Source organism: Littorina saxatilis, linkage group LG7 (genome assembly GCF_037325665.1).
Source record: "Littorina saxatilis isolate snail1 linkage group LG7, US_GU_Lsax_2.0, whole genome shotgun sequence".
Taxonomy (NCBI): Eukaryota; Metazoa; Mollusca; class Gastropoda; order Littorinimorpha; family Littorinidae; genus Littorina; species Littorina saxatilis.
This window is the reverse complement of record NC_090251.1, coordinates 50,006,285-50,019,568: the sequence shown is the minus strand read 5'-3', so window position 1 is coordinate 50,019,568 and position 13,284 is coordinate 50,006,285. Positions and strand designations below refer to the sequence as shown.

General features: G+C 41.7%; 1 protein-coding gene across 2 annotated transcripts in view; it reads right to left on the bottom strand.

The window, feature by feature from the left end:
- LOC138971711 (A disintegrin and metalloproteinase with thrombospondin motifs 10-like) overlaps positions 1-2,524 on the bottom strand; it is a 45,946-nt gene extending 43,422 nt beyond the window's left edge. Inside the window, exons 1-2 of one of the 2 annotated variants that reach the window (XM_070344491.1) lie at positions 2,130-2,524; positions 1,514-1,600 (exon numbers count right to left, since the gene is read on the bottom strand). In XM_070344491.1, the coding sequence (XP_070200592.1) occupies positions 1,514-1,600; positions 2,130-2,291 (249 nt within the window). In that variant the 5' untranslated portion in view covers positions 2,292-2,524. The remainder of the gene's footprint in view (positions 1-1,513; positions 1,601-2,129) is intronic. The other variant, XM_070344492.1, reaches the window with a different exon arrangement.
- Between the last annotated feature and the right edge of the window lie 10,760 nt (positions 2,525-13,284).

The window sequence follows — 13,284 nt, the reverse complement described above, 5'->3', positions numbered from 1 at the left end:
TTTTCAGGTCACACTGATATTAGGGATTCTGGACGTAATAATTATACAATGTATCCTTTTCAGACACACATCGGCCGCATATAGCTAAGTTGGTAGCGCGCTGGATTTGTATTCAGTTGGCCGCTGTCAGCGTGAGTTCGATCCCAGGTTCGGCGGAAATTTATTTCAGAGTCAACTTTGTGTGCAGACTCTCTTCGGTGTCCGAACCCTCCCCCCGTGTACTCTACATTGGGTGTGCACGTTAAAGATCCCACGATTGACAAAAGGGTCTTTCCTGGCAAAATTGCTTAGGCACAGTTAATAATTGTCTACCTATACCCGTGTGACTTGGAATAACAGGCCGTGAAAGGTAAATATGCGCCGAAATGGCTGCAATCTACTGGCCGTATAAAATTTCATCTCACACGGCATCACTGCAGAGCGCCTAGAACTGTACCCACGGAATATGCGCGATATAAGCGTCATTGATTGATTGATACCCCTTACCATGTAAACCGTGTTGGAAGTCACAAGTGACACTAACCTGGACAAGTTTTTGGTATAGAACAGGGCTGGATATTAGGGGGGGGGGGGGGGTTGTCCCATGTTCCGACAGCCCTACCTCTCCTCCCTTCCCAGGCAAATGTACCTCTTTTTTTTTTCTTTTTTCTTTTTTGGGGGGGACCCAAAATCCACTTCATCCGCTAGGTCCAGCCCTGAAGAGCGTCCCTCAACTTAGACAACCTAGAAATCAACACTCTTGCTGTTTTCCGTGCACTTCTGGAATTCATTTTCGAGATCGACATAGGTATCAGCTGCAAAAATAATTCAGCACAAACAAAACTCATATTCTGCACAGAAAGCCACCATGCAGTAGACTGTTGGCTTGGGTCTCGACGTGGAAGGATGCTCTTATTTCACGTAAAATCCTGGCCAGATCTATGGCGGTGTATACAGTCACTAACACGAGAGGGAAGATCATAGACACCTTTATCTTGTCTATTTTCCGTAAGAAAAAAATTTCATCTTAAACTTGGAATCGAAAAAACAAGAAAGGTATTTTCTTGGAACGTTTAATTATGACACAACAAAACGTTACGTCAAAACGTTTTGTCATAATAAAACGTTCCAATAGCACACGTTTTGTGTGTTTTTATTTTGACTTTTGGAACTTTGGCAGTCTATTTGGTTTTTTTGGATTTCATCTTAAACTTCTGGTTTTTTTAACTTGACAGTGAAAGTGACGTCCTGTCCAAAAGCAACATTCTTATACACCATTTTTACTCAAATATGATTACCAATTTGCTACGACACGCATTTCCATTAATATTTTACTCTTTCCTTCATTGTCATGTCAGTGCATCATGTGACCCATTAGACCAACCAGGACTGATTCGGGGCGTCTCAAAAATGACATCAACATTCGGCTGTCGGCTCACGTTGATATTCATTATCTCGGCATGTCTGTTGCCATTTGCTGACAGTCTGCATATTACAACCTATGCCTAAGACTTTGAGAAACAAATCCACTTACCATCTTGTATTGCATAGAACCATTGCTGTCCTTTTCCCGAAACACACCGAAGGCCGCCTCGTGCCTCGGATCGTAGTACACCGCATACTGCACGTGAATACAAGAAATAATGTTGCATTAATACTGCACGTGAATTCAAGAAATAATGTTGCATTATAGCGTCAACAACCGAGTGGGGTACTATACTCGTTATTATAACGGGGTGGGGTATACGATAGCGTCAGCTGTACTTCAAATAATGTTACTTTTATCATATAAAAATAGTTACAGTTTTATACTTCATATGAGCATCATAACAGAATAAACTATCTTGAACAATGTCATAATATTTTTGTTACGCTAGGTATGCTACATTTAACAGTGAAACAAAAACATGAAAATATGGCTCTAACAACAACAAAACATTCGAAAAGAAAATTAAAAAAGAATGATTGTGAATATATACAACAAGACTTTCCCTTGTATTGACTTGATATTTAACATGATACAGACAATAAAGATAGACATTTTGAGTAAGAAGAAAAAAAGAAAAAAAGAAAAGCAAAGATTTAAAGCGTTATAATAATACATGTACACGTGAATACAAAGCAGCAACACTTTGCACCATCCCCCTTACCTCAGTGTCTATCAACTTTGCCCGCTTAATCTGCTGCTTGCCCGCGCTGTCTGTGGACAGGACATAGACGGGCAAGTCGGGCTGGAAGTCTGTGTCCCTCTGAAGGTCAAGCCGGACATCACTGTTGTCCAGCGTTAGATCCACGGCCAGCGAAGACGGCATGGACTCACCCGCTGAGCCATAGTGGACGACTTTGGATACTCGCGCGTGGATCACATCTGCAACAGGAAGTGAACATGTGGGAATGAATTGATGTCAGAATATGAAGATGTGGGAATGGATGATTATCGGAAGTGAAGGCGTGGGAGTAGATGATTATCAGAAATGAACAAAGGGGAATAGATGGTTATTTGAAGATGAAAGTCGCTTGTTCATTCCAATGCTTGTTATTCTCTCAGGTTCTGCAGCGAAGATGTGGCAATAGATATCAGAGGTAGAGCAGTGAAAACAAATATCACTTTATAAAGATGCGTCAATAAATATTAGAAGTGATCAAGGGTCAACCAATATGTGAAGTGGCGAAATGGGAATACAAGCTGTGTGTTGTGTGCTGTGTGTGTGTGTGTGTGTGTGTGTGTGTGTGTGTGTGTATGTGTGTGAGTGTGTGTGTGAGTGTGTGTTTGTGTGTTTGTGTGTGGCGGGGGGGGGGGGGGGTAAGGCATGTGCTTGCTGTTATCTTACATATAAAAGGTTTTCTGTCATTTGATCTTGTTCGTAGCACTCTGGCCTTGTGTGGCGTGGTCATTATTTTGCACCAGAGGACTGATAATTGCACATCACTGCATTGTGGCTGTCATAGCCTACAATATTGCTATTTCATATGTTACGTGGATTTCCATTGGTCAATTGGGGAAAACTGAGCTCAGTGCAAAACTGATATCGACGACATTTCCGTCGATATCAGTTTTGATATCGACGACCTCTTTATTGCTTCCCCACTTCAAAAACAAAAACACCAAAATTCAAAAACAAACAAATATATATGAAAATGTAATTATCCCAGAATTTAGTTGAGCAAGTGACTAGAGACTTTTTGAAAGAAAAGACATTTTAAAAAAACTGAAAAGTACAAGAAAAGAGTAAACAAAAAGGAATAATAATCAGAGGGAGGGATATAGAACAGCCAAAACTGAGACAAATACTTTTGTAATTTCTTTACAGTAAATACAAAATGTCCAAAGAATTAGTAATATATCTAACATTGACTGACTGTGTGATGATATCTTCTGCTATTGGTCTGTTTCGACAGTGATATCAAAATCTCGACCTCCGGTCTCGATTTTGATATCACTGTCTCAACAGATCATAGCAGAAGATATCATCACACAGTCCGTCAATATTGGGTAATGACGCTCGTTTCTCCACCGGGCTCAGAGTAATTTCCAACGCTTTATTATTAGCCAGTTATCATCAGCTACCAGAATAGCAGTAACAGCAGCTGCAGGTAACACAAGGCTTGTTTCACAATGGGCGCCACTCTCATCCCCTCCCCCGCCCCCATCTCCACCCCCAAATCACCCAATTTACGATTGCTCTCTTTTCAGACCGTGCTTTCTCAGTGTTTCCGTTAACCGCTGTTAAATCGGCCCCATTTTAGTATGTCATGCATTATAAGGACTGGTGTTTGCAGATTTTCTGCCCAGGACCGCTGTTGATCCACCTCCATTTTTAATGTCCTCGATTTTACAACCCTGTCTTCTCAGATTTTTTGGTTCATGGCCTCTGTATATATATATACCTTCATTTTGCGACTACCCTCTTCTTCAAGACCTGCTTTTCGCAGATGTTGGTTGTCTAAAACAAATTGGGGGGGGGGGGGGGGGGGCTTCCACTGCATGTACATATCACATAAAATGTTTTAGACAACGAACATGTTTAAAATATGTATTGGATACAACACAAGTAGTTTTTTTTTAAAGTTTTCTTTTTCTAACATGGCTTGTATTTCAGTCAAGACCCAGCGGATGAATATCAAAGGACCCACGATCCTCCAGCTATACAAAATTATGATAGACTTTGGTTACAGTATACACTTAGACACGCTCTTATTACCCCAAACACCATACCCGCGTCTGTATCAGTGTTACATAGGAATGTCTTTAGCAACGTATAGATGTCAATGCCGTGCAGGTGTCTGCAATATTTGTCGTCAGCGAAAAAAAAAACAGTGATGATCGATGCATTACACGTAAAAGAGCGATAGGTGCTAAGGAAATATAACAACAGATTTTCTCTGTATTTCATGAAACCTGACACCCTCTTTTTTGAAGTAAGAAATCATTGATTGAGTATGCGGTTGACTGGCTGGCTAGTTAACTGATTGGTTGAGTGGCTGGTTTATTGACAGGCTCGCTTGGTTGTCTTGACATGTGTGTGAACAAGAGAGAGAGAGAGAGAGAGAGAGAGAGAGAGAGAGAGAGAGAGAGAGAGAGAGATCTTGCTGTGTGTGTGTGTGTGTGTGTGTGTGTGTGTGTGCGTGTGTGTGTGTGTGTGAGTGTGTGTGTGTGTATGTGTGTGTGTGTGTGTGTGTGTGTACGTGTGTGTGTGTGTGTGTGCGCGCGCGCGCGCGCGTGTTAGTGAAACAGAGAATGTGTGTGTCAATATCTGCCTACCTGCCCGTCTGTCTGCCTACCTGAGCCCTCGTTATCACGTGCGTGTTTGTGTACTTGCGCGCCTGCGAGCAGGTATACACACTTGCAACTGCAAATGTCACTCTAACCTTGACGTATCCCAAGCAAACCTGACATTTGAAAGCGCACCTGTGTTCAAGTTAAGTGCCCTTGCACTTTGTAAAACGTACTTTAAAAAACAAAACATTGAGGTTTCTCATTATTTCTTCGTACTTTGAGAAGGACAAAATCTGCCGCACTGTTTATCATCGTCAGTTTGTGTTTACACTCATCCACTGATAGCATTGTGTATGTTAGTACATGAAAATGTGTATGTGTGTTGGGGGGGGAGGGGTGTAGATCGTATAAAAAAAGTGTCCCGGTAGCTCAGTTGGTAGAGCACTGGACTTGTGATCGGAAGGTCGCAGGTTCGAATTCGGGCCGGGACGGACACGGGTCAACTTTATGTGCAGACCCAGAGACGGAAGCCATGTCCCACCCCCGTGTCATCACAATGGCACGTAAAAGACCTTGGTCATTCTGCCATAAGTGCAGGTGGTTGAATACACGTAAACACGCAAACACCTAGGTAGCGCGACTCCGTTGCTGCTAGCTTTCCACTGGGAGGAAGCGACCCGAATTTCCCAGCGATGGGACAATAAAGTAATGAAAATGAAAATGAAATGAAATGAAAATGAGACAATAACGAAATGGGACATTTTCATACGGAATCCGTGTCACAAATAACATTACCAGCATATTTCTTTCATTCCAGGAGATCTGTTTTGTTTCTGACACTCTCAACGCTTATTAACAACTGCTTATCAAATAGAAGAAGAGAGTACATGAAGTGTAACTTGATGTGTAGTTTCACACGCGACACGACTTTTGTTTGACACCTATCTGTGCATTTAACTATCAGCTTGATGGTATGTTCGCATTGTTCCGTTTTCGCAAAAAATATTGAAAAGAGAGCAAAGTCATTTTTCACATCCTTTTTTTTCAGGATATTTTTGCACGATCACATTTCAGAAAGCACGACCTTAACTCTGGAAATGTTCGCTATTGTATCGGTTATACGTGACTGTCGTATTTAACAGTGGGAATCCACTGTACACACTTTTGGTTTGAACAGTATTTTATTCAGATACATGTTTACAAAGCCATAGAATATATAATATGATAAAGGAGCTCAACAAGATAAACTTATAAATGTGCTCTTTGGTAAAAAAAAAAAAAAGAAAGAATGAAACTTATGAGAGTCAATGTACCCTGTAGCCATTCTAGAGCCACTGACCCCAGTCGGTATATTGTGCGAGATAAATGGTCAAAAACTATCCTTTTCAATATAAATCGCGGGAAACCAGTAAACCGTATCGGTGTTCCTCCTTTCACCCTGCACACACGCACGCAAGCGCACACTAATACACGCACGCACGTCAGTACGCACGCACGAACGCACGCGCGCACGTAGGAGCACACACACACACACACACACACACACACACACACACACACACACACAAACAAACACACAAACACACATACAGATAGAACAACAACAACAACAACAACAACAACAACAACAACAACAACAACAACGAGCAAATAATAACACCTTCTGACCGTAAGTATATAAGGAGAGGACGTCTCTGAAGCTGATATTAGCTTTAATAAAGCTTGAATTACGCATGTTGTAGACAAAACAAGCAGATCTCTCTCTCTCTCTCTCTCTCTCTCTCTCTCTCTCTCTCTCTCTCTCTCTCTCTCTCTCTCTCTCTCTCTCTCTCTCTCTCTCTCTCTCTCTCTCTCTCTCTCTCTCTCTCTCTCTCTCTCTCTCTCTCCCTCAGCATGTATACATTGCTTATTCTGTCACCCTCGTAAAATACATTTTATGATTATCAATTCAATTCAATTCTCTCTTCTGTCCTGTTATTTTGAGGCACGTTGAGAATATTATCTTACAGCTGTAAATAACTGTTCATACAATATACCCATTAAATGTGCACATTCGTTCATATCCCAAATTAAACAATGGTTCCCGGAGAGGAATTGCCTCGGGCATTCAAAAGAATATATTCATGAATTCGTTTATAATTCGCTCTAATCAATAGATGATCAACTAAGATCAAAAGCCTTGGGAATGAAAATGCATTGAAATTTTGATTACATAAGGACAATGATTGTATCGATTTTAATTCGTACGATTACGCATTATGCCCCTGACATCACGGCTGTAGGCGATAAAGTATGTAAATGACGTGTACACTATCGCCACATCGCCTCCCTTGGCAACGGAGCACACGCCTTATCGCCCTTAGCAACGGAACACAATATCTGCTTGGACAGCAATATTCGATTCTTTTCTATCTTCTTTTATCTTTATTTATAAGGTTGTACAAACAAGTTAGGTACCGATATCCTCACGTCGTTACTCTTTTTGGTGAAACGTAATCTATTTAAGAGTAATGATCTAACTAATCTTTAGCAAAGCAGGTTTAATGTTGTTCATGTATGACACGAGTTTGTGATGTTGTCAGTCTACTTCAATTCTTTCTACCATGTTTTCTGTGAGTGATGTGGTAGTTTGCAATCTGTGAATCGAGTATCTTTTGTATCTCTGAAAGTGAGCTGTTTTCGGATATGAAAAAAAGGATCTCTGCATAAATTGTCTGATCTCTTTATACATCATTTGTTGTTTGCTTTCAGCTAACAAGGGCATCAACTAATACTTCTTTTTGACAGCTCTTGACATGACCCCTTTAAACTTTATACAATAGTAACTTTAGACTTCCAACCCTCATCCTTCACATGTCCTGGCTTAATCTCACTTGAGAAAATGTCAACCACTGATGATTAACACTTTCGCGACGGGAGGTGACTATATTAGTAATAGCGCTGCAACGCCCACGGACGGGAAGTGACTATTTTAGTATTAGACATACAAGGTACACGACTCGTGATTGCTTCCCGGTTTTTGAAGCTTGCAGTAAATTGAGTTGTTTCCCTTGATACACGTGGTTTTCTCTTCCGGCTTGATCAAATTAGTGCGGATTTGCGTGGTGTTTTCGAACAAAAAAAATGAATCGAAGGCGAGCCTTGTCACGGGAGGAGATTCTCCGGATGTTGGATCTTGAGGATCCTGTAGATCATGATACATCGTGTCGTTTTAGCCCCAAGAAAGCGATAATAGCAGTGATATTGAGGAAGAAACAGTCCCGTTGTTGCTAGTACGAGTCGGCAACTACACGTGGTAGGGGGTGATACTGCTAGACGAACATGTATCTCGGAATCGTGCAGGAGCTATGGGGGCGTGGCAGCACTGATAACAATGGATGGCTGGAGCCTTCAAATCCTTTTGGAATTGTTCATAGGTGTACAGTTGGTACTTTGTTGTGAAAATGTGACTTATATTCAATATGGATTACCTAGACATCATTTGGTGAGTGTTACAGTTTTGTTTCATTTGAGTCAGGATGCTGTGAGTGAATGCGTGATTTGCTTGTTTTTTTCTTTGTACTGTCTCCTTATTTCTGTGTACAATGTTAACAATATTTCAGCTAATTCATAGGTTTTACACCTTGTTTGGTTATAACATTATTTATAATACTTTCTGTTAAAAAATAACTTTTAAAAAAAGCAGTGGAAAATAAAACACACACAAAAAAACGTTAAAAAACACAAATTATCTCCCTTTCACCCCCCTTTCACCCCCCTTTGCTAAAACAAATCGCGTGACAAACTTATAAATAGCACGACTGAACTGGGCATCCATTTTTGAATTAGTACACAAAATTTGGTGGTGATTGGACTTAATTCAAGCTTGCTAGACAGATTTCTTTACAGTTACTGATTTTTGGGAAGTTTCTTGGTGGCAAGCTTGGGCAGGCAGGACGTTAACGCCGTGGCAGTGCTAGTCACAATAGTGTTAAGCTGGCTACTTTCAACAGATACTCAAATACAGACGCATTTCAAAAAGTGTGTTCGTTTTTACCTTCTGTGTTGAAGCATAATAGTCTTCCACCGTAACGCTTTACGGGGACTTCTGTTAAAGATACGGGGGCAAAGGGAACAACGTTTGGACAGCGAAACTCAAACTGACACATAAAGAGTGACCTTTAACGAAAATTGTCGGTTAGATTGTTGCCTACTTTCCTACGGTTTCTACCCAACATTGTGCCCCTCCACCCTCATCCAGCCCCCCTCCCCCACTACCCACCCAAGCCCACCCCTTCCAGGGGCGGATCAGTTCATTTTATGGGGGGGGTTTCCAAAAGTATATTGTGAAGATATGGGTGTGAAGGCGCGAAGCGCCGAGCCGACGGCGCGAAGCGCCGAGCCGACGGCGCGAAGCGCCTAGCTTGCTAGGGGGGTCCGGGGGCATGCCCCCCCGGAAAATTTTGAAAAAAAGGATGCAAAATGGTGCAAGCTGGTGCATTCTGAGGATGATCATTACCAGTTCCAGGCAGCAGATTTTGTCACTGATTAATACCCACAAAATTGAAACTCAACCCAAAAAAACACACAAAAATATTTTTATTTTTTGGCTGGGGGGGGGGGTTTCCGGAAACCCCAGAAACCCCCCCCTCGTCCGCCCCTGCCTTCTGTGATTTTTTTTGCTGTTCAATTCTCACCTCTCGTTAGAATTTTGCAGCCCGATGCTAAAGCTCAAATGTCCTGAAACGACTGATTTGCATCGCTCGTTCAAATAGTCAACTCTCTTCAGCTCATCTTCCCCGCACAGTGTACGCATGCTAAAGCGAGAGGGTGGGGGGGGGACCCGGGAACTTAGTAATGGCACAGTGCTACCTGTGCTGAAAGGACACCATTAATTCTGATATGAATTGAGCGAAGTCTACTTAGAGAAGTCTACTTAGAGAAGTCTACTTAGAGAAGTCTACTTAGAGAAGTCTACTTAGAGAAGTCTACTTAGAGAAGTCGACTTGACGAAAGTCGCTGCACGAAGCTTTGTCACTCCATTTTCGGTTAATAAAAACGGCGTGAAATTGTTGGTGAAAAACGCAAGGACCAGCCGAAAATGTCCCCACCTTGCAGGTGGCCTGTCACGGCAGGTCATGTTGGTCACATTAATAGCCTGATTTAACCGTTGTGTGCAGACTCTCCTCGGATGTAGCATAATATATGTTCGTCATAAACTGCTATCCTTTCTCTCTCTGTTGTCTTTCTTGTGGGCAGCAGGTGGGCGTGGTGACGTCACAACGATCTCACGTCAAGACGGCCAAACATGCCCACCACGCTCTTCAACTTCGCTGTCTTCCCAGCTCAGCAAATATCCCGCGCATAATTGCATCAGGGATAATCTCTTTCTGCTCCCACGCAAAAAAAGATGGCTTTCATCATCATCTCCTGTTCAGTGTTGTATTTTAAAGGGATATCGTCCGCCAAAAGAAGTGTGAGGAAATGTATGAAAAGACGTAAGAGTTCTGGGTAAAGACGACAGCAAACATATATACCCTGTATTATATTTGCATCAGGGATAATCCCTGTCTGCTTCTACAATGACAAGTATGGCTTTGACCATTCCTTATACTACGCTGCATTTTAAAGGAATATGGTCAGTTACAAGAAAAGAGAACAAAATAATGATGAAGAGTAGTAAGCCCTTTAGTATGGACAACACGAAATCAGTACCCCGCATGTCCATGATAGAGGTGAAAAGATTAGGGCAAAAGATTAGGGCAAAAGATTAGGGCAAAAGAAGTAAATGTAAGTGGTTTGTTTTTGTTTTTGTTTTTTTCAACCCGTTATTTAGGCTGTTGATTTAAAAATGTAAAAAATTGATTGATAAAAGAAAAAAAGACCTATGAAGAAGGATGCTCCCAGCCGGAAGAGAAGAAAAAAAGGGAAAAAAGGCAAATAAGAAGGGTAGTAGCAACCTGCATGCAACTGAGGTAAAAAAAAAAAGAAAAAAAGAGAAAAAAAAGTACCCCGCACGAGCATCCGTCTTTTTCTACTCTTGCATTAATAAAATAAAATTAAAAAACAGGCGTTCATCATAATCTTCTCTTTCAGTTGTACATCTTAAAGAGACATCATCATTAACTGAAAGCACGATCAAATGCTTATGTATATATAGGCATGTACTTGAGCACGGGAACGGTTATCAATTATATCAACATTTCTGCTCTTCCATTCGAAAACTGGCTTTCATACCGTAGTCAATATTTTACCATTTTTTTTGACTAAAAGAAATTGTTCTACCGTGAATTGACTCAAATATATACATTGTAGAGGTAAACAATACCCCTTTAAACACAGCTCTTTTTGAATCTCAATCTGCTCCTTCGCCAGAAAAAAATGCCGTCATACCAACATTAATATGTTACCACTGGTGTTCGTAAAAAAAATGCATTTCGACAGTGTTTGGGCTGGCAAAAAAACACATTATGCATACAGACAATGGCCCTTTTTTCTAATCTCATTCATCTCTTTCGCCAGAATAAAAAAAACCCGGTCATACCATTGTTAATACTTTACCACTGAGTAACAAAAAACAATAAATACACAAAACCAACCTTTTCTTAAGTGTTTGAACTGGGAAAAATGCACATTATGCAGACATACGCTATTGCTTTAGACACATTTAAAACAAAACATATGTTTTACTTCTTCGCCAGCAAGTGGTTTTCGTATTAATGTCGACATTGTAGTCGTATTTACAGAGAAACAAACAATGTTAAAGGCAGAAAATACCTATTAAAACACAGCCTTTTTCATGCATTGCTGCTTTTCCATCGCCAAAATGGCTACCATCTCGGCGTCAGCATTGCATTAAACACAGCCTTTTGACGTTAGCGGAAAAGCTTACGCCTGCGCACGTTGGAGATGCCGGACCGTAATGCAAATGGCCATCGTCACGTAGTGTTTGCGCTGCCCCCCGTCATTAGGACGGACACTTAACACGTGGGGGCTTAGCGCTGTCCATGTGTGCATGTTAATATGGCGGATACTGCAGACGATGGTGCGGGGATGCTGCAAGATGCTGACAGAGTCATGTTTGCCGGACAAACTGTGCTGGATTCTGGGTCAAGTTTGAGGATTTTGTGGTCTGTTGGGGAGGGGGGAGAGATGAGGGTGTGGGTGAGTGCTAGTGTGTGTGTGTGTGGGGGGGCATGTGTGTGTGTGTGAGAGTGTGTGTGTGTGGGTCTGTGTGTCTGTGTGTGTGTGTATGTCTGTACATGTGCTTGTGTGTGTGTGTGTGTGTGTGTGTGTGTGTGTGTGTGTGTGTGTATGTGTGTGTGTGTGTCTTCTCTGCCTTTCTCTGTGATGTACTTTGTCTTTCTTTCTGTTTTTTCCTTTGTCTGTTAACCCTGCCCTTGAAACTTGCTTCGTTTCCCTCCCCCAATTGTCTTGATGCCTATCTGCTCACCTTTGTCTCTGTCTTTCAATAAAAAAAACACCTCCCCTCTCTTCTTCCGAGCGATTACTAAGACGTGTAGTGCACGTTCAAATAAAACAGTAAGCTCAGACTTAGTCCTTCTTGGAGCTTTTGGATTACTTTGATGAGTTGCAATTTGTTTAAACAAACAGACGAACAGACGACCGTATATCACTGTTAAGCAGGGTAGGCCTACCTTACAGCACTGCCCAAAAACGTTTACTTTCCAGCCGCCGAATTGTTTGTGAAGACATTTCTTTCATCCTGTCGTGATCAACATACCGTTTCACACAGGTAAATTCAAACGGAGAGACGACGCTATTCGGGGTACATTATATAGCGACGCAGTTAATGCTCTGCACTCTGCAGGGGCTAGGAGTGGGAGGGGAGGGGGGGGGGGTGCGGGTTGTGCTGTAAGGTTTAGGGTTTGGGGAAGGGGCGTGTTTGAGCTACATTCGAGAATATTGCGTCTTTGTGTTATGAAGTGTAACTTGTTTTGCGTGTTTGTTCAAGCGGAGTTGGGGATATAGCTCAGTTGGTAGCGCGCTGGATTTGTATTCAGTTGGCCGCTGTCAGCGTGAGTTCGATCCCAGGTTCGGCGGAAATTTATTTCACAGAGTCAACTTTGTGTGCAGACTCTCTTCGGTGTCCGAACCTCCCCCCGTGTACACTACATTGGGTGTGCACGTTAAAGATCCCACGATTGACAAAAGGGTCTTTCCTGGCAAAATTGCTTAGGCACAGTTAATAATTGTCTACCTATACCCGTGTGACTTGGAATAATAGGCCGTGAAAGGTAAATATGCGCCAAAATGGCTGCAATCTACTGGCCGTATAAAATTTCATCTCACACGGCATTACTGCAGAGCGCCTAGAACTGTACCCACGGAATATGCGCGATATAAGACTCATTGATTGATTGATTGATTGATACACTGCAGAGAAAAATAACATAAGCTTACTTAAATTAACATTTGCGTTGCTGAACACAATACACACGGAGGTTTATTATTCAAGCCAACAATGAGAGGATGATATAAGTTTTATTACATTTACAGGCAGGCAGGGTGTGCCGAAGAAAATTTTCCATTTTTATGTAACATTTTAATGGACAATAAAGTGTTGTTATTGTTATTGTTATTGTTAT